Source organism: Globicephala melas, chromosome 3 (genome assembly GCF_963455315.2).
Source record: "Globicephala melas chromosome 3, mGloMel1.2, whole genome shotgun sequence".
Lineage (NCBI taxonomy): Eukaryota > Metazoa > Chordata > Mammalia > Artiodactyla > Delphinidae > Globicephala > Globicephala melas.
In genome coordinates this window covers 167,964,751-167,983,911 of record NC_083316.1, presented here as the reverse complement: position 1 = coordinate 167,983,911, position 19,161 = coordinate 167,964,751, and the positions used below count along the sequence as shown (strand labels likewise).

The 19,161-nt window shown below is 55.1% G+C and overlaps 1 protein-coding gene across 2 annotated transcripts in view; it reads right to left on the bottom strand.

Annotated features, from left to right (window-relative positions):
- SH3GL1 (SH3 domain containing GRB2 like 1, endophilin A2) overlaps positions 1–17,987 on the bottom strand; it is a 32,291-nt gene extending 14,304 nt beyond the window's left edge. The window contains exon 1 of one of the 2 annotated variants that reach the window (XM_070045343.1): positions 17,738–17,987. In XM_070045343.1, coding sequence (XP_069901444.1) covers positions 17,738–17,782 — 45 coding nt within the window. In that variant the 5' untranslated portion in view covers positions 17,783–17,987. The remainder of the gene's footprint in view (positions 1–17,737) is intronic. The other variant, XM_030879320.3, reaches the window with a different exon arrangement.
- Positions 17,988–19,161: the final 1,174 nt, after the last annotated feature.

Genomic DNA, 19,161 nt, shown 5'->3' with positions numbered 1-19,161 from the left:
GCAGTGTAGTGTAGTGTAGTGTGTGTGTGAGACCAAGCCATACAGGAGGGGTAACTGGGTGCCCAAAGTCTTAAACCACCTTGCTCTGGAGGCTGCCCTGCATCTCCCTGCATTGCTTCCTCATTTTCAAAGACTGGCCAGGGCAGTCAGGGTGCTGTGGATACAAGGCCCAGCCCTCAGGATCCGGCCGCAAATCCCGCCCCTCCCGCTTGGCTGGGGAAGCGTCCCAGCAAGTGTGAGGCCACATCGCAGCCCCTGGGAGCAGGCGGTCAAGAGGACCACAGCTGTTCCTGGACAGTGACAGTGGGGGACAACCACCCAGGATGACACCCTACACCACACCAAGTGCACGAGCCTGGAGGCGGAAGGCGTGCGTTGGAGGGCCGACTCTGCCCTGAGCCTTCTGGAACTCCAGTCTCTCACACGATACCCACCACTCCAGGGTGGCATGAGGCCACAGTCCCTGGAATAGCACAGAGCTTTCTATGAATACCAGTGGCACCCCGGACCGGGAGCTGCTCAGGGAGGAGGACACCAGTCACACACAGACCCCTGCGCAGGACATGATGCAGCTCATGTGGGGGAGAAGCAGACGGGCCCTGCCCCAAATGTTATCGGGGGAGGTGAGGGCCAAAGCCTCAGGGCCTGGCTGAGGAATCTGGGCGGCAGACTGGGGTGTGGGCTCAGGACTTTGCCTCCTCCAGGACACAGGGAGGGAACAAGCCCGCTGAACAGGGGCTCTCAGGGGGGCCTGATCCCAGCCGGCACCCCAGGCTGTGCCGAGGGTTTTTACCCAACGACCGAGAGGCCAGCAATTGCTTGAGGCTCATCTCTTAGGAACAAATCTCATCTGGAACTCTTGCCAGAGCTGAGAAGCCTGGGTATAAACCGGCCTCATGCATTTTAATTTCTCATCTCGGGGACAAGGCAGGAAGGCTGCATGTCACACAACCAGGAAAATCAATTTCAGATGAAAACTCATAAAAAGAAACACCCAATCCACAAACAAATGAGGTAATAAATTCCCGAGTCCTGCCGCGCCGGCTCCGCACCACTGACCGCGTGCTGTGCCAGGCTGTGCGGTTGGGGAGCTACCGCCCGCAAATCCCCTCTCAGGGCAGCACAGCAAACTTCTGTCCCCACAGGAGAGTAAATGAGGTGTCCTGCAAACTCACCTTTTGTCAATGGCAGAGCTGACGCAAGAGCAGCCCTTCAGGAAGAGACAGGAAACGGGACTTGGAAACCCTGTGAGGCGCACAGCTGTGCGGCCTCCAGAAAGCACCGGAACAGACCCTGTATCCAACACCATCACCACAGCCTACTACATAAGAGGCTGTAGGCACCAGGTCACGAGTCTCACGGAGGGCCACGTGTACCCCAACAGCACCAAGCTAAGGTGACAGAACGATCTAAAAGCCCAGGGCCCCGACCTCCTTAGAACACAGATGCTATCCCCCCATCTCTACGACCACTTCCATTCTGAGACACTTAACTAATGTGAAGCCACCTCTTCGAGGAAGCCCTCCTGATTCTCCATCACCCGCCTCCTTACCCAGGTGGGAGTGACCTGGCCACTGGCCACCTCTCCCAGCACACTAATGGCACCTCCTCCATTGAGGCCAGAACCCCCGCCCCCTCTGGACCTCACCTTGGACCAGGCTCCACAAAGGCACCCACCTCACCCCACGTCAGAGCCTCTGCCCTGCTGTCCCTTCTGCCCCAGACTTTCCCGTGGTTGGGTCCTGTCCATCTGGTTCCCCCCTCCCCCTGACCCACCCGTCACTCATCCTTCTCTCAAGCCCCTCTTTTTTGTTTACAGCCCTCCTCCCACTGGACTGTGAACTCCAAGTGAGTGACCCCAGCACTGCTGTACCTGCACTCGGAACGGTGTCTGAGACTGGGAAGTGCTTAGTCGATACTTAGCGCCCCATGGGAGGAAGGAACGACCTCACAGGGGTCTGACCTCATGGCGCCATTCCATAGTGGCTAAGCACTGGGAGGGCTGCGGACCCAGGAGCCGGCCGGATGACAGCACCCCCTACCCCTGAATCCCCAACTTTCCTTTGCGTCGCTTATGGGAAGTTCAAGTTAGGCGGCACTCTGCCTAGGGGCTGCCAGTCTAATTCCCCACTCTCCACCCAGGGTCTGCCCACAGCTGGCCCCCTCACCAGAAGGTGAAGGGGAAGTTTGCAAAGGAACAAAATCTGAGCAAGCTGGGCCCAGGCTGGCTTGCATCCAGAGGACCGCGCTCCCTGTGAAAGGCACGTGCCTGCAGTTTGGGAGGACAGGACACGGGAAAGGAAGGCTGACAAGCAAGCAGGCTCTGAAGGCCAGAGGGAAATGGCCCCCAAATGGGCCGGGCTGGAGCCGTAGGGGCCGCACATCTAGGTTCTCCAAGGATCATCGGGGGCGACCTCTCGGGGAGGGCAGAGCTCGGCCTGGGCGCTCCTCCGAGAGAGCTCCAGGAAGAAGCTCTGAGTGGGCGCTGAGGAACATACCCTCACCTGGCTCCACGGCTCGCCTGTCACTCCAGGGCGACGACACCAGGTGACTCAGGGCCACTGAGACCAGTTTCTTCAGGCGTGGCTACCAGAAGCACCCGGGTGGGTCATGATCCCAGGACAGCACACGGCAAGCCAGAGGAGGTGACGCCATCAGCCCCTCTCGGCACAGCGGACCAGCCCCTCTGAAGTTTAGTGACGGGCACTGCGACACTAGGCCACGTGTTAGATGCCGGCACCCTGTCACCCTGCACGGCCGCTCCTCTTCCTGACCCCCACCCTATTTGTCCAGGGGCACCTGCCCTTCTAACCTGCAGAGTCAGTCCTGGGAACCCTGAACTGGAAGGAATCTCAGCACACAGATGAGGAGATCAACAGGGGCCTGCTGGGGCCAGGTGGGCACCAGAGCCGCCGCTCCTGTCCCCGGCTGCCATCCATCCTGCAGTGGCAGAGGGGGTGGGCCTTCTCCTTCTCAGGACGCACATCAGGCCTGGCGCACACGCTCCCTGATGTTACTGCCTGTAACTGCCCCAGTGGTGGGTGAGCACCCGACTGAGGGGTTCCCAGGGACCCCGCCCTAGATCACAGACAGAGAAGAGCAGTTCTCAGGGGCCGTCTCCTCCGCCACAGCTCACCTTCATTCCAGCAACAGCTCCTGGGAGAGCCTTGCCTCCCCACCCAAACGCACCCTGTCCCCAAACACTGACTTCCCGTTGGCTGCCAGCTGCTGTGATGGGGCTAGTAGAGCAGCAGGGGGCCTGACGCCCAATAGGTGATGGGCAATCAGTATTTGCTGAGATAACGCAGACCTCGCCCTTAGGAGCCCAGGGGAGAACACTGCCAGTCAGGTGTGTCAGTAACAGGCCAAAACAAGGGTTTGCCCAAGAGGTCCTGAGGCAGGGCTGGGGTCGCAGGGGAGCAGTGGGGGTGTGGACCACAGCATGGGGACTGGATCCGGCTCTGTCACCGCACTGTCACTTAACAAGAATGTGGACCCCTCTGAGCCTCTGTTTCCTCAACTGTAAAACTGGGTGCTGATGACGACCCGTGATGACACAGGTCGCTGGGTCTCCATTGTGTGCACAGGCTCTTCACTGCGGGGCTTTTCTCTAGTTGTGGCGCACGGGCTTCTCTAGTTGTGGCATGCAGGTTTAGTTGCCCTGCAGCCTGTGGGATCTTAGTTCCCCGGCCAGGGATGGAACCCGCGTCCCCTGCAGTGGAAGGCAGATTCTCAACCACTGGACCGCCAGGGAATTCCCTCAGCAATGCCTTTTTATGTTGATTTTTCCAGGAGTAAAGCAGCCCTGCCCTCGTCCTTGCTTCTCCGCTGTCACCGTGTGACGTGTCTGGTGCTGCCACTTGCTGAGCTAGGAGCCGTAAGCATATTCAAATCTCTCTCCATCTGATGATGATGGTCTAGTAGCCAGGGCCTCCCCCCGCACCCAGGCCAACCTCTGCTCCCCTAGAAGGACTGAGCCCACAGACAGGCGGTGTCCGGACTCCCGGACGAGGAACAAGAACACAGTAGGGCAGGCCAGTGACCCGGAAGCCCCAGCACTGGGGGCTTCGCTCTGCTGCCTGCTGGGGACAATCTGCATCCTCCTCTCCCTTCTCCCTCCCGTGTCCACATTCAAAGCCAGGGTCCAGGTCACCTCCTCGTGAGTCATCCCTGGTTTCTCCGTACAGGGTGCGTGTCATAGGACCCTGTGTCACCGTATCTGCCCTATTTCAATCGCTCAGCCACTGTGCGTGTCTGGGACACTCTCCTGCCCTGAGCTTACCTGCTCCATCAGAGCAGGATGGGGCTGAATGTCTGGGGTCAAAGTCAGCAGGCCAGCTCCCCACTTGAGAAGGTTGCCCTTATTCATTCAACAGATATTTATATGTGCCAGGTATAGTAGAGGGAAAAAGAGATAGATACTACAAGCTCACACAAAAACGGCACTACCTTAAGGACCTAAGATAAGGAGCCCCTTCCTCCTTGTGGGGAGGGAACCAGGTAGGAGTTACAAGATGTCCCTGGACTTGGCTTTGAAGCATGGGAGAAAAGGACATGACATGAGGAAAGGCAGAGACGGAGGACACGGGGTCTGCACCAATGCAGAGGACAGAGGCGCTAAGGGCCGGCTTGGAAACCAACTCCCAGAATGTGATTCTGAAGCGTCCCCTTTGCAGGTGTGGGAGTGATTAGTGAAGGCTGCCTGGCACGAGCCTCTAGTGTCCGTGACGGGAAGAAAGGCACGCTATCAGGCTCGAGAACTGCCGACCTCTTTCTACAGTGGATGGGAAGTGATGCTGGTCGAAATCCCACTGTGGCATTTCCCAGAGGTTTAGACGGGCCACAGCGCTCTTTGCGTAAAACCTGAACACAGAGCCGGTTTTCAAGTTGACGATGGAGGATTCCCTATCAGTCCACTAGCTCGTAAGTCACCAAGGTGGGATTCCAAGAACCAGGGGATGACTTCCATGGAGCACTAAAACGAAGATGGCTCAGTGGGAGGCCCGCTCTTCCCACAGCACCCATCCATCAGCTTGGCAAAGCAAATCGCTCCTATTTCCTCTTTGACCCCAGCCGTTAAGTTGGAGGTGAGAGCTAAGGGAGGATGAAACACACGTGCTCGTGTGTACATGCGCATGCATGCGTGCGCGCGCACACACACACTCTTCAATGCTGAGCTGAAAACCTTTATCCAGACAAAGCTTTAAGACAGCAGGGACCTGTAAGAGTTTCCTACAGCTGCTGTAACGAATTACCACAAACTCAGTGACTCAAAACACGTTTCCTAAGCCGCACAAAAATCTGAAGGAGGTCATAAGTCCAACATGGCTCTCCCCAGCGAAGACCAAGGTGTTGGCAGGGCTATGTCCCTTTCTGGGAGCTCTAGAGCTTTCCTGCCTTTTCCGCTCCTAGAGGCGGCCGCACTCCTTGGCTTGTGGCCTCGTCCTCCGTCTTCACAGCCAGCGAGGTGGGCCTATTGTGCCACCTGCCCTCTGGTTCTCTCCTCCATGGTCCTGTCTCCCTCTGACTAGGCAGGGAGAGGTTCCACTTTTAAGGGCCATTATGATGAAATTGGGCCCACCTGGTCATCGGTTCCACCTCCGGGTCCATGCCCTTAATCTCACCAGCAAAGTCCCTTCTGCCAAGGTCACACATTCACAGGTTCCAGATAATGGCAGGGACACCTTGGTGGAGGGTAGGGGGGTGGTGTTCTGCCTGCCACGGGAATAGTCAGCTCTCGTTACTCACAGTGGTTCTGTGCTATAAAGTCGCCCAGACGCCGCACTAGTAAATACTGAGCCACTGCTCTGGGGACACGCAGGGGTTAGGCTCCTGTGAGCCTCTGGTCACAACTCATCACCTGTAACTTCATGTTATGTGTGTTTCTGTTTAAAGAAACCTTATTTAGGGACTTCCCTGGTGGCACAGTGGTTAAGACTCCGAGCTCCCAATGCAGGGGGCCTGGGTTTGATCTCTGGTCAGGGAACTAGATCCCACATGCATGCCGCAACTAAGAACCCACATGCCGCAACTAAAGATACCACATGCCGCAACTAAGACCCGGTACAGCCAAATAAATAAATAAATAAATATTTTTAAAAAAAGAAGAAAGAAAAATGATTTAATATACACTGCTGATTCATTAGCACTGGACGCACGGCCAGCAGTACCTGATCTCGCCTGAGCGGAGCTCATCTCACACGTGCTCTGTGAGCACGTCACAGCCTTCCTGTGCCTGGGACACTAGCCAGCACTTCAGCTCCATGCTTGGGACCAAGAGCGAAAACACCCGCAAGAAGCACAAAGGTACAAACACGCATCACTAAACAAGCCGTGGAAAGGATGCTGGTTTACAGTCTTGTTCTGCCTCAGTGGGAATGAACGTGTTGGGAGACTCAAAAATTTCTGTCACTCTGGGCATGTTCACGAATACCTGCGAAGGTGCCCCAAGTCCTGATGGGGGGGGTTACAAACACATTTCGGCAAGTAAGGTGAAACCGCAAACACAAGCCCGCCAACAATGACGGACCGATGGTGAGTTCAGGTGCTGCTGGCTGTGCATCCAATGCTAATGAATCAGTAATGTATATTAAATAAGGTTTCTTTAAACAGAGGCACGGACCGGGAGGTGGAAGCGATCGCCCTGGATGACCAGGTGGGCCCAATTTCATCAGGTGGGTCTCCCTGGGTCCTCCCCCTGGCTTGTGCCCCCACCAAGCGGACCCTGTGCCTGAGGAGCCCCCGCCCCACGCACCCAGCTTCCTGGCTCAGGCGGTACCATGGAGCCTAGCAGAAAGATCACCCCTGACAAGGGCCCCGACGCAGGACCCCCAGCAGCTTTGATCAAGACTCCGGGGTCATGCGAACAGAAGAGGTGGTGATGTTCTCCAGGCTGGTCCTGCTCAAAAACCTACACGGTCACATTAAATGGGCAGGAGTTTAGAGAAACACTTGGACCTTGCCTGCGGGGACATCCATGTGACCGCTCACTGTGACGCCAAGAGCAAAAACGCGGCAACGTCCTAAATGCCCACTGCCAGCGGAGGGAGGACAAGTCGCTGTCCGCACACAAAGGACAGCAGGGAGTTGTGGAAGCAAAAAACTCGAGCCACACGCTCAGTGTGGACGAAGCGCCCCAGCGGTGCTGAGCGAAAAGAGCAGGCCAAAAAAGCTGCCATGTGACACCATTTTTAAGAGGTGTAAACTTGCAAAACAAAGCTGCAGACTTTTTAGCGGTAGATTCGTGTGCAGTGATGTATCGGGGAGGGGCCCTCGACTCTAACTGTGCTGCTCGTGTTTACTCAAGCTCTTGTGGGCGCTTGGCTAACGGCTGGCCATTCTTCACCTCTCTACAGATGAGACATTTTAACACAAACTCAAGTGCCTGAAAAGGGACGTGCCCTTTACGACACACTGGCACTGCCTGGTGTGGGGAACTAGCTGAGTGCAAACTCCCCTAGACGGCGGTGGACTCTCCTCCAGGCTCTGCTGAGAGCTGAGAGGACGCCTGGGCTGAGACCGGGCAAAAGGTCCTCCTCCCCACTCCCCGGAACCAGTACACCTGGACTCCTGGGTCCCCAATGCGCCCCCATCTGCACAACTTCCCACAGAAGCCTCCCAATCCTGACAGTCTGGAGGCGGCAGAGGGACTTGGCTGACCGGTGCCTCCTGCCCACCCTGGGCCGAGGCCAAGGGCATGGGATACTCTGAAGCAAAGCGGAGAGAGTGCTCAGCTACCCTTGAGTCCACTGGCGGGAAAGGAATGGTGATGTGGAACTTCCAAGAGAGCCCAGGAGAAACACCTAAGGCTTCTCAGCAGTGAAGTAAACGCATCAAACCTGGGGGCAAAAGACAAACCTCAGAGCCAACCTCTGAGGGCAGCACACACAACTGTATTGGGGCAATCAGTGGGGAGCTGCAGCAGCTCCAAGACTCCTCAAGGGTGAAATGCTGACTTGGCGGGACAGCAAGGATTCTCAACCTTGGAGGAAACACCCCAGGGAGAGGAGATAAAGGACAACCCTAGGCCAGGAGGTTAGGGTTAGGGGACGGAGAAATCCCGCCCTTGTCCCCGTGCGCTCGCCGCCCTCTTCTAGACAAAGGCTGACCCTGAAGGGCCAGGGCTGCCCGCCCGACTTCAGACAATCACGGCTCTGATGACCTGAGGCCATCAAGCTGATGGACACCTGCCTGCCTGCCTGCGTGCCTGCCCAGAGGCAGCCGAGGGGCCTCATCCTGGGGAGGCAGCTGGCAGAAGATGAGGAGGGGACCTCGGGAGTGATAAAGTTCCCAGTTTCCTTCCCCGGGGGCGTCCTAAGTCTCCTCTCACTCCTGGGGCCGAGACCCAAAATGACAGAGGAAAAACCATCAGTCAGCTGCTCCACTTTAGAGAAAGTGGGACTGGATTGAGGTGTGCTGGCCAAAGACATCTGAATTATCGGCCAAGGTGGTGTCGGGGGACTAAACACACAGACTGAACGGTGCCACTTACTGTCGGGCCTCTCCCCAGGCACTTGGGAAATGCACCCTCACCCCAAAGCTCTCTCTTCTGAGCCTTAATTCAAGTCTGCAGGATTTCCTGGCTCCACGGGAAGACGATGAGGGGCAGGGGAGGGGGTGACAAGAGAAGAGGTAACCCAGGGACAAGTGAGAAAGTTATTCCCACCGCGACGCTCTTTCAGTACCCCTCGTTCTGGCAAGGAAAAACTTTCCAGTGGGCACTTCTTTTTTTTAATTTTTTTTTTTGGCTTTTTATTTTTTGGCCATGCCACGTGGCATGTGGAATCTTAGTTCCCTGAGCAGGGATCGAACCCATGCCCCCCTTCAGTGAAAGTGCAGAGTCATAACCACTGGATGGCCAAGAAGTCCCTTGTGGGCACTTATTGTTTCAGCGACTCTTTAATAAGAGGGACCAGGGCTTCTCTGGTGGCGCAGTGGTCGAGAGTCCGCCTGCCGATGCAGGGGACACGGGTTCGTGCCCCAGTCCGGGAAGATCCCACATGCCACGGAGCAGCTGGGCCCGTGAGCCATGGCCACTGGGCCTGCGTGTCCAGAGCCTGTGCTCCTCAACGGGAGGGGCCACAGCAGTGAGAGGCCTGTGTACCGCCAAAAAAAAAAAAAAAGAGGGACCAGACCCCAGCCTCCGAGGTAAGGAATCCAGGAGGAATCAACTACACTGCTTTGTTTCTGTTGTATCTTGTGATCCAGTTACTATGACTTAGAGTAAGAAATAACATCAAGATCCCTTTTAAAATAAATTTAAAAAGTGAGTCTATTTGAAAGTCAAGTTAACTAACTGATTCTAGTCACAGGCTAGGTGGTTGGTTCCAGGTATTTACTGCAGGCCCAGGAGCTGGTGTGATGGACACAGCACCTCGGGGAAGGTGGCGGGGCTCCCTGGGCCCCAGGGTGTGGACAGGGAAAGTTAGGGCCCGCAGGTGAGGAGGCTGGCCTCAGGTGCACTGGGCCTACGAGCTTGTTGCATTTCCAGTACCAGCCAGACAGGCAGGGACCACCATCTAGAGGGTGGCTGGGAGTGCCATGACTGGGGACAAAGATCTGGAGGACAGGTGCACGAGCAGTGGCAGGTGCCAGGGAGGTCCCTCAGGTCCTGGAGGGAGAAGGCCCAGAGGCAGGGTGGCAAGCCCACAGGGGGAACCAACGGGGCAAAGCGGAGGAGGGGGTGAGAGAGCTGGCCAGCTGACTCAGGACACAGGAGAAGAGGCAGAAGGGCGGCCAGGTGTGGAAGCCAGGGAGGGGCTGCACACAGGACCCGGGCTAACGCCGGTCAAGTCTAAGAGGTCAGAAGTCCAGGGGCAGAGAGCAGGCTTCTGAGGCCAGAGTGGTGGGGCCTGGGGAAAGTGGAGCCAGGGAACTCCTTTTCCCAGCAGGCTGGGCACCTCCAGTTAAGTTCAGGCCTGGCTGCGGGGATGAAATGACAGAGACTGCCCGTGACACAGGTTGGGCCGCTCTGGCCCAGTCAAGCGCCGGTCCCTCGGCCTGGAGCCCTCAAGACAGATCCTAAGCCAAAGGAACAACCTCTAAGCTTTGATTTCTTATTCTTTAAACCAGTCGGACCTGTTCCTGACCGAGGCCTCCACGGCCTTGCCAGCCACCTGGCTTCGCATGGGCACCGCCACTGGCACCGGACAGCCCCATTCCCGCTCTGAGAAGGAGTCCACCATTTCTGACTACTTGGCCAGCAAGCCACGACCCGTGGGGACCCGGGCTTGTCACCAGCCGCCAGGCAAGCCTGCTCCCTCAGGAGCTCACACCCAATGAGAAGAAAAGCACACTGGGTGTGAGGATGTGCTGGGTGTGTGGCACGTGGGCAGGAGACCACCAGGGAGGGTGGAGAAATATTTTTGGGAGGGGGACCCAGGAGATGGCAAGGATACAGGAAGATACACGCAGGGCTCTGAGGGCAAACAGGAAGTGGACAGGGAGACCTGGGCTGGGGTGGGGAAGGAGGAGGGAAGGTATGAGCCTGAGCAGACCTGTTGGACTGGGGCGTGCTGGCTGCGAGGGGGAGGGTGGGATTGAAAGCCGCGACCAGGGCGGGGGCTCCAGAAGGTTCTGAATGCCAGGTTGGAGCTGGAACCGCACCCCAGGTTGGCGGGGGACGCTCCCCTCAGCAGACCCCAGCCCTGTCTTCTCTAGGTGCGCCCACACGGCCGCCCCGCTTTTGCGCTCTCATGACCTACGATGTGGGGCAAACTCCGTCCAGCTAACCTTTACTGAGTTCCTGGGACAGCGACCCACTGTCCTCCTCACCGCCCACCCCCTCCCGGGGGGCAGCTCACGTCACTGGGCCGTGACAGCCCGGGCGGGCGTGGTACCGCTGGAGGGGTTTAATGCCCAGGTGCGGAAATCTGAGCATCCAGGCAGCGGCTCTTCCCAGGGCGGCCACGGCTGATGCTGAGTCAGGTCCTTCAGAGGAAATCGCACATCTATTTTCCTGCTGTGGTTGGGAGTCTCCGCGTGACCCCCCTCTCGGGCCCAGTCAGCAGGTTTTTCTAGGAGCTGAGTGGAAAAGGAAGACGAGGCCATCCTCTGAGAGCCTGAGTTTGTGGAGCCCTGGTTACTGCTTAACAGGAAATGAGCAGAATTGGACCCGAACTGCAGTGCTCGAGAGAAGTGGCTGCAAATCCAGCCCTGGGGAGAGGGGCGGGGAGAGAAAAAGTTTGGGTGGGGGGGTGGGGAAGAGAAAGAAGGAGAAGAGGAGGAGGAAGGAGGGGGGTGCAGAGAGGAGGGGAGAAGAGAGGAACCGGCTGCTCCACAGTCTGATACACCCTTCCTCAGCTTTCCAGGGACAGCTTTTAAAAAGAACCAGAAAAAATCGCCCCTGACACTTCCCCAGGCACTTAAAAGCCAGGACGGTTTGAGCACAGGGGGTAAAGATGCCTCAATAGGCCTGCTCACCCCTCCAGTGGCTGGAAGCCTCCAGCATCAAACCCTCCTTAAACCTCAGAAACGTCACCCCACCCCCCGCCGTGACCTCGAAAACCAGAAATAGAAGACAATCTGACTTTCCTCTGCCACTCCGCGGCCCACGGCAGCCCTGCAGTGTCAAAATGTGCAGATGCCTCTGAAATCCTACGGAAGAAGTTGGCTGCACGCCCCAAATTAAAAACTAACTTTCCCCAGATTGGATCCGTTTCAAAATACTGGCAACAAAGTGGAGAGGGCTGAGACAGAGGCCAGGGCAGAACTAACTGTGGCCCACATCCCAGGGTCAAAGGCCATGGGACACGCACACCAGAGGCAAATGGCAGGCCTGAGGGGCCCGGTCAAAGCCTGTCAGTTTGTCTTCTGAGGAAAGAAGCAAAGAGATGCCCAGATGGACACTTGACGGGCGGGCGGAGAGCTCAGGCCCCCAAAGGCACTAAGCGCTTGCTTGGATGTTGGCTCCGGAGGGAGGCTGGGTGGATGGGTGGTGGGTGGGTAAATAGCACCATTTCCTTACTTCACTTGCTAAGTCAGTGACAGTTCTGGGGTCGCAAAACTGTGACAGCCTTCAATTTCTGAAACCAAACAGAGGCTGTTATTAAGTGGCACACGGAATATAATTAAGTATCCTACAGCTTTGCCTCAAAACATACCCAGATAAGCAGGGCGAGTAGCTCCCACGGGCCCTCTTTGATAAACTGCTCTTTACTACACACAGGATTCTGAGTCAGAGGTGAACTTCAGGTCTGATGTACCGCAGTCACGGGCAGCAGAAACAGAATATGATGACCCCTTGGTCCTGGTATGTTAATAACAAGAGTATGCAGGATGCTGCTTGGTTACAGGGCGCCTCCCTGATTGCAAACAGCGGGTCCTGCCCAGGAGGTCGGGTTAACCTGGTTTTACAGACAGGCCTGGGAAGTGGTGGAGTTTAAAGAGGCCCCTTGGCTCCCTTCGGGAAGGGCAGTCTCAAATCTCTTCTGTAGCTCCACAGTGCAGCCTAAAACACAGGGCTGGTTACTCCACCCAGCAAGCTGGGGACGGAATACTGATGGAGCAGGACAGGATCATCTCTGTCCAAGGTCCCACAGGGACACCGCTAGGTCAAGGGTCTTCCTACAAAATGAGTCAGCAGAGTGGCTTCCTGTAAGAGTGGACTTAACCCAGTTCCCATCGCACGTGGACATGGCAATGGCCAAAGGCCCTTCCCAGGTCTGCTGTCCCGAGGCAGAAGGTCTTCCGGAGGTTAGCCTGCAGCTGCTCAGCTCAAGGGTCTGGGCCAGGGACCACCCCCACCACCAGATCTCGCCTGACACCTGTCGCTCCCGGCTCACAGGTTCCACACTTTGATTCGTGCTGAGACTAAGGGGTTACAAATTCCAGATTTTTGTATCCTAAGATCACTCCATGTCCACTACTTAGCAGGCCAAGAACTTTACTGGGAAATCAAAAGCATGATCCCATAAAATGAAGTTTAAAAAATAGGTCAGAGGGACTTCCCTGGTGGCCCAGTGGTAAAGAATTCTCCTTCCAATGCAGGGGACACAGGTTCGATCCCTGGTCGGGGAACTAAGACGTGCCACGGGACAACCAAGCCCGTGCACCAGAACTACTGAGCTCACGTGCTTCAGTGAGAGAGCCGGCGTGCCGCAACTACAGAGCCCACGGGCTCTGGAGCCCTCGTGCCACAACTAGAGGGAGAAAGCCCACATGCCACAACTAGAGAGGAGCCCGCGCCGCAGTGGAAGATCCTGCACGCCTCAACGAAGACCCCGTGTGCCACAACTAAGACCTGATGCAGCCAAAAAACAAAAAAAGGTCAGAGCAGGCAGTATCTGGGGACATCGGACATTCCCCCGGCTACTGCTTACTCCAACACGTTGGGGTCCTGGGCCCCCCGTCATACCCCCACCCCATGCCTTTCCCAGGAAGCTCGATCTTTCCTCCTAGACACAAACCCGGAGCCTAGCGAGTATCCAACAAACGTCAAAGCTACGGGATATGACGGTCATGAATTTCCCTCCTAGCTCGGACGGAACCAATCTTTCAGTTTAAACTCTCTCCCTTCTTTCAGGCAAAAAAAAAAAAAAAATCAGGCCAGCATTCCAGGCAACTGCCAGATCTACCCCTAGTTACACTCTCAAATCTCCACATAGCCCAGCCACAAGAATTATCAGGAAACCAGTTAGAAGGTTAGGCCTGGAAATTAATGTCACCCAAACACACCACAATGACAAGTGAACTTTTGAGCCTAGATCTCACTACTGGGTTCCTCTACCCACCTCAGTTCCTCAGAAAGGCTCATAAAAGCATCTCCCCAGATTCTAGGTGTGCATGAGTACCAGAGGGCTATTGAGTGGCATTACACAGCGAGGCCAGACGGGACCAAAACCATGGGCCTGAGACAGACGCCCATTTCTTTGGCTGCTTCACTCCATACATTCAACTTTCCTCAGCTCAGGTGGCCAGTTCCTATTAAGAAGTAAAAACCCACAAACTTCCCGCTCAAGCTCAAACCGATTTTATTTGAGACCTGAAAGTTTTCACCAGGGATGAACTGGTGTGGAATTTGCCAGTATACTGCCAGACACTGGGAACTGGTTTGTTACCAGTGTCACCAAGGAGGTAGAAACTTTTCATTAACATCACAGCCTCACCTTCGAGAAACCCAGCTTCTCTATTCCCAGCTCTCTCTCACACATCCACCTGGCTTCTATTTCTCAATTTAGAAATGATGCTCTTACAAGCCTTGGAAATCAAGAACCAGTTTCAAAGTAGGGTTTCTTGCTACAGAAACGTTGGCGCTTCTCTTATGCAGGGCCAGATAATTCTCTGTCGTGTAGAAGACTGTCCTGTATGTTGTAGGATGCTTAACAACCATCCCCAGCCATTACCTACTCGGTGCCAGTAGCACCCTTTCCCCAAGGCGTGCCACTGTCTCGGACGTTGCCAAATGTCCCTTGGGTGGTGCACAGGGTGGGAGAGGGGAGGGTTAGTTGCCCCTAATTGAGAGGCACCAATGCAAGCTTGTACCTTCTTAAAAATGCCAGATGCCAAAAAACACTCTGGGGTTTTCCTGAGGACTTGGGAGGGGAAGACTTGGTGTCTGGATGCTGAATTTTACGCACGTGTCCATCTGCGTATAAGTGGTTATCTGCATTTCGAGAATTAGAAAAAGCAGGCAGCTGCCAGAAGAATGCCCAGGAAGGATTTTTTGTTGTTCTTCTGTTTGGGTAAAATTATCCTCACTTTTTTCAAACCATAAAACAGTGTTTCTCAACCTCAGCACAGTTGACGTCAGAGCCAGGTGACTCTTGGTTGTGCAGGGCCGCCCAGTGCGCTGTAATATAATTAATTACCACCGTGTTGTGACAACCCAAGATGCCTCCAGACATTGCCAATGTCCTCTGGAGGGTAGAACTGGCCCTGGTTGAGAACTACTGTCCTACAGGAAGACAAATGCCCCCAAATCCTTTTGTGTAAAAAGGGGACAGTGTTTACCCTTAGGCCAGATAAGTGAGACCAATTGAGACCGACTGGTTTAAAGAATATCACCTGTTCACGCAGTGAAAACTCAATATATATTATTATGACTTAACAAGAATGTTACCTGACACAGATGACCCTACTTGAAAGAGGTGTTCATAAGATCAAGAAAAGAAACACAGGGCTTCCCTGATGGCAGAGCAGTTAAGAATCCGCCTGCCAATGCAGGGAACACAGGTTCGAGCCCTGGTCCGGGAAGATTCCACATACCACAGAGCAACTAAGCCCTGTGCCACAACTACTGATCCTGCACTCTAGAGCCCGTGAGCCTCAACTACTGAGGCCCGCATGCCTAGAGCCCGTGCTCCGCAACAAGAGAAGCCACCGCAATGAGAAGCCTGTGCACTGCAAACTAAGAGTAGCCCCCGCTCGCCGCAACTAGAGAGCCCACGCACAGCAACGAAGACCCAACGCAGCCACATAAATAAATAAATAAATTTACATATAAAAAAAAAGTAAAGTAATACACAAAGAAGTGGACACATCCAGATAAACAGCAGAGGTCTATGGAAACTATTGCAGAAGGGAATGGAACACAGCCAGGGTGATTCTTGAGAGGACAACTCAACATGGAATCGGTCAGGAGGCCAAGACGACAGCTCTCAGAGGAGGACGTGTCGCAGCAATTCTTTGGGACTGGGCCTCAGAATATCGAGATAATAAATTGATCCGCACCACCAGCTTGCACTGCTCTGAGCTTTCCAGATTTCCAAGCACTCCCCGCAGGTCTGAATGCAGGCCAACCTTCTTTCCCTGAGAGGAAAGGCTCCGGTGGATGGCCTGAGGCCCAGCTAGTTCCTCCGGCACAGCGTATCTGCTGGGGACAGCATGGGCCACCAGCACGGGCCCTCATGGCTGGGGGCGGGGCGTGGAGGGCTTCCAGAGACCTGTCTATATGAAGGAACAAAGTGGCCCAGGAATTCTTCCGAGACCCACAGTTCCTGCGAGAGGGGCTACATCAGGGCCCAAGATAGTGAGCAGCCCTCCAAGGTGCTCTGGTCAAGTGTGCGGGGGTGGGGTCTGAGGCCTGCTGGGCAAGGTCTAACCCAGGGCCAGCTCACTTAATTCCATCCTGCTGGGGCAAAGGGCTGTACTCTCAGCAACAATCCTAGAATCCCTCTGGATTAAACCTCTCTTCCTCCAGGGTTTGGCCTGGAGTCTAGAGATAGACCCCAAATATCTTTAGCCCTAGACAACTACTAGGGTCATTAGTTCTCCCCCTCAAAGGGCAAAAGGTCCCAGCTGTGTATTACTGGGGACTCATCTCTCTTCCCTCCCACTGGACCTCTCCAAATTGTGGGCAGAGTCTGGTTTGCCAGCGCGGGCCAAACAACTCCTACTACTGTTGCTCGCTCCTTCCTGGAGTCTATCCACACAAACTCCAGATCTAAGGTTCTCATAGGATCAAGGGATCTGGGACTTCTTGGATCTGAAATTATAAACTGAATTTTGCATTCGCCCAGTTTTCTGAAGAGTGGATCCACTCAGCTTTCACCAGACTCGTGAGCAATGGGGCCTGACACAGCACCGTTGGGAGGGGGAGACTTGATGTCTGGATGCTTGGACATGTCTGGATGTTTTGGAAAGGTGACTTTCCAAAACACCTATTCTATCTGTCAAAGTAGAACACTTATATTCTTGGATTCTGCATTCCACTTTTGGGAATTTATCCTTTAAATCCAATCCCACCTGTGAGCAGAGATATTCACTGGCTATTCACGATAGTATCGTTTGCAGCAGAAAACTACTGGAAACAACCTAAACGTCCATCGATGGACAACTAATTAAATAAATTATGACAGACTTGATGGAATGGAATGCCACATACCCATTAAAAAGATACAAGAGGCTCTAGGAGTAGCTCTGGGGGAGGGGGAAGGGAGAGGGTTTTTCCCCTAAGGACATTTAGCAGCATCCGGAGACATCCGTGGTCGGTGGGGAGGAGCTCCTGGTATCGACTGGGTAGGGGCCAGGGATGCTGCTCAACGCCCCACAGTGCCCAGGAGGGCCACAACAGAGAATGACCCAAGGTGATAATTCTGGCTCTAGTGCGATCTCCGAGACACATTTAATGAAAAACATCAATTACACGGTTCTGTGTAGACGATGTTACCGCTACGTGTGTGTTTTTAAAGGAGACGCATACCCTTCTCTTTGGTAATTGGTGACAGTCCCTGTCTCTGGAGAGAGGGACTGGATGCCTGAGGGACTGAAGTGGGAAACTGACTTTTCACTCTACCCGTTCAACTTTGTACCGGGCCCACTGAAAAGGTTTTTTCGTTTGTTATCTTTAAAAACAAAAAAATAAAAAAAAGAATTGTTCTAGACACAAAATTTCCCTGACCCTGGGTTCTCTAGCAAGAGTCCTGTGTCGACAAGCTCGGGACTGCTTCTTCCCCTTCTCTCCCTGCCCCCCCACAGCCCCCCCCGCCCGCCCGCCCTTTCAGAGGGAAGGACGGGAGGAGAGGGGTCCACGTCCGGGGCCAACCTCTGGGTGCACCTACGCGCCTCTAAAGCGTCTGCCCACCCGTCTCGAAGAGACTGGAGCCCACATGGCGGGGAGGGTCTGGGCCACCTCGCACGCAGACCCCCGCCCCTCCTAGGTTGTCCCCACCCGGCAGGGGACGAGTGCCAACGCCGCCCCCTCAGTACTCACGGCTCCCTCCCGAGTCAGGGCCTGGCCGGGACCCCCTCCAAGCATCCTGTGGCCCGGAGCTCGCCCCCCGCCTCGGTCTCCGCTCACCTGGCTCGCCTTGTAGAACTGCTTCTTCAGCCCCGCTACCGACATGCTGCCTCCCGCCGTCGGGCCTCCCGCGCGGACTCAGCGAACCGGAGGGACCGCGCAAGCGACAGGCTTCCGGGCGCCGCCAAACCCCGCGCGCCTCAGCGGGCCCCTACGGCACCGCCTCCGCCGCCCTCCAGCCAGCTCCGCGCCCGCCCCGGCGCCGCCTCAGCTCCTCGCGCGCCCGCGCGGCCAGGATATTACATGGCAACCACACACTTCCGGTGCCGGCCTCCGCCACGCGCACGCGCGCCCCCCCCCTCCACGGCCCCGTCTGCGCACGCGCGCTCCCTGCCGGCCAGGGAGCGCACGCGCACTCCGCCTGCGGATGGAGCGGCTGCCTAGCCCAGTGAGTGGACCGGGGAGAACCTAGAGGGGCTGTGGCGGCTGCAGCGACCCCTCGAGTCCCGGAGGTGGGCCTGACGTCTTAGGAAAGGCGCTTAACACCTTTTTGCAGAGATTGGGGAGGCGAAGGGGCAGGTAGAACTCCAGAGGCTGGGTTTACAAATCTTCGGATACCTGTTCGGTAATCTCAGCTATACCCAATTCTTCTGTGGTCTTCCACCACCATCTCGTTCGGTCCCGTGTTCGTCCATTCAGTTGCCCAAGTCAGACATCAGGCTATCACTTATAACTCCTTTCCACTGCCCCAACTGTCTTCTGCCCTGATCAGACCATTCCACCACCCTCCTCTCTGGTGTGCCCACCTTCAGGTTCTCCCCTCCAATTCATCTTCTACAAGACAGCCAGAATGATGCTTCTATAACACAATTCAGATCACATCAGTCCCCTGTTTAAAGTCCATCTACTGGCCTTAGCATACTCTCCCAATTTCTTAACATGGACTACAAAGCTTGTATAATTTGGCCCCATCACCTTGTCTAACTTCGGCTCTCTTCGTCTTCTATAACCCATGGTCCCTGTTGCCTATGGATTTTGCTAACATTATTCCTCTCATGCACATTCTTCCCCAATCTTTCCCCTGTCCCTTGTGCATAAAAAATAACTCTATTTGGAATGTCACCTCCTCCAGGAAGCCTTCCCAGATTGATACATGTTTACCGATATTGATTTTTTCATCAATTGTTATTTTTATTGAATGAATTGGAAATTAATAATGAATCGAAATGAGTAAATGAGTCCAAAAAAACAGGGAGGGGGCCAGTTGCACAATGGATAACGTGTCTGACTACCGATCAGAAAAAGAACAATAACGTGACTAGAGCTAAAGTGCTTGCAACTTCAGTGCTGAAATATCTGACAGAGTTGAGTGATTTTGTAAAGCAGAGGATTGCTGGAAGTTTACAGGTGCCTCAACAGAAGGACTAGATCAGAGGATTGCTTTAGAATACGCATGCCCCAACGTCTTTCCCCAAGATCCTGAT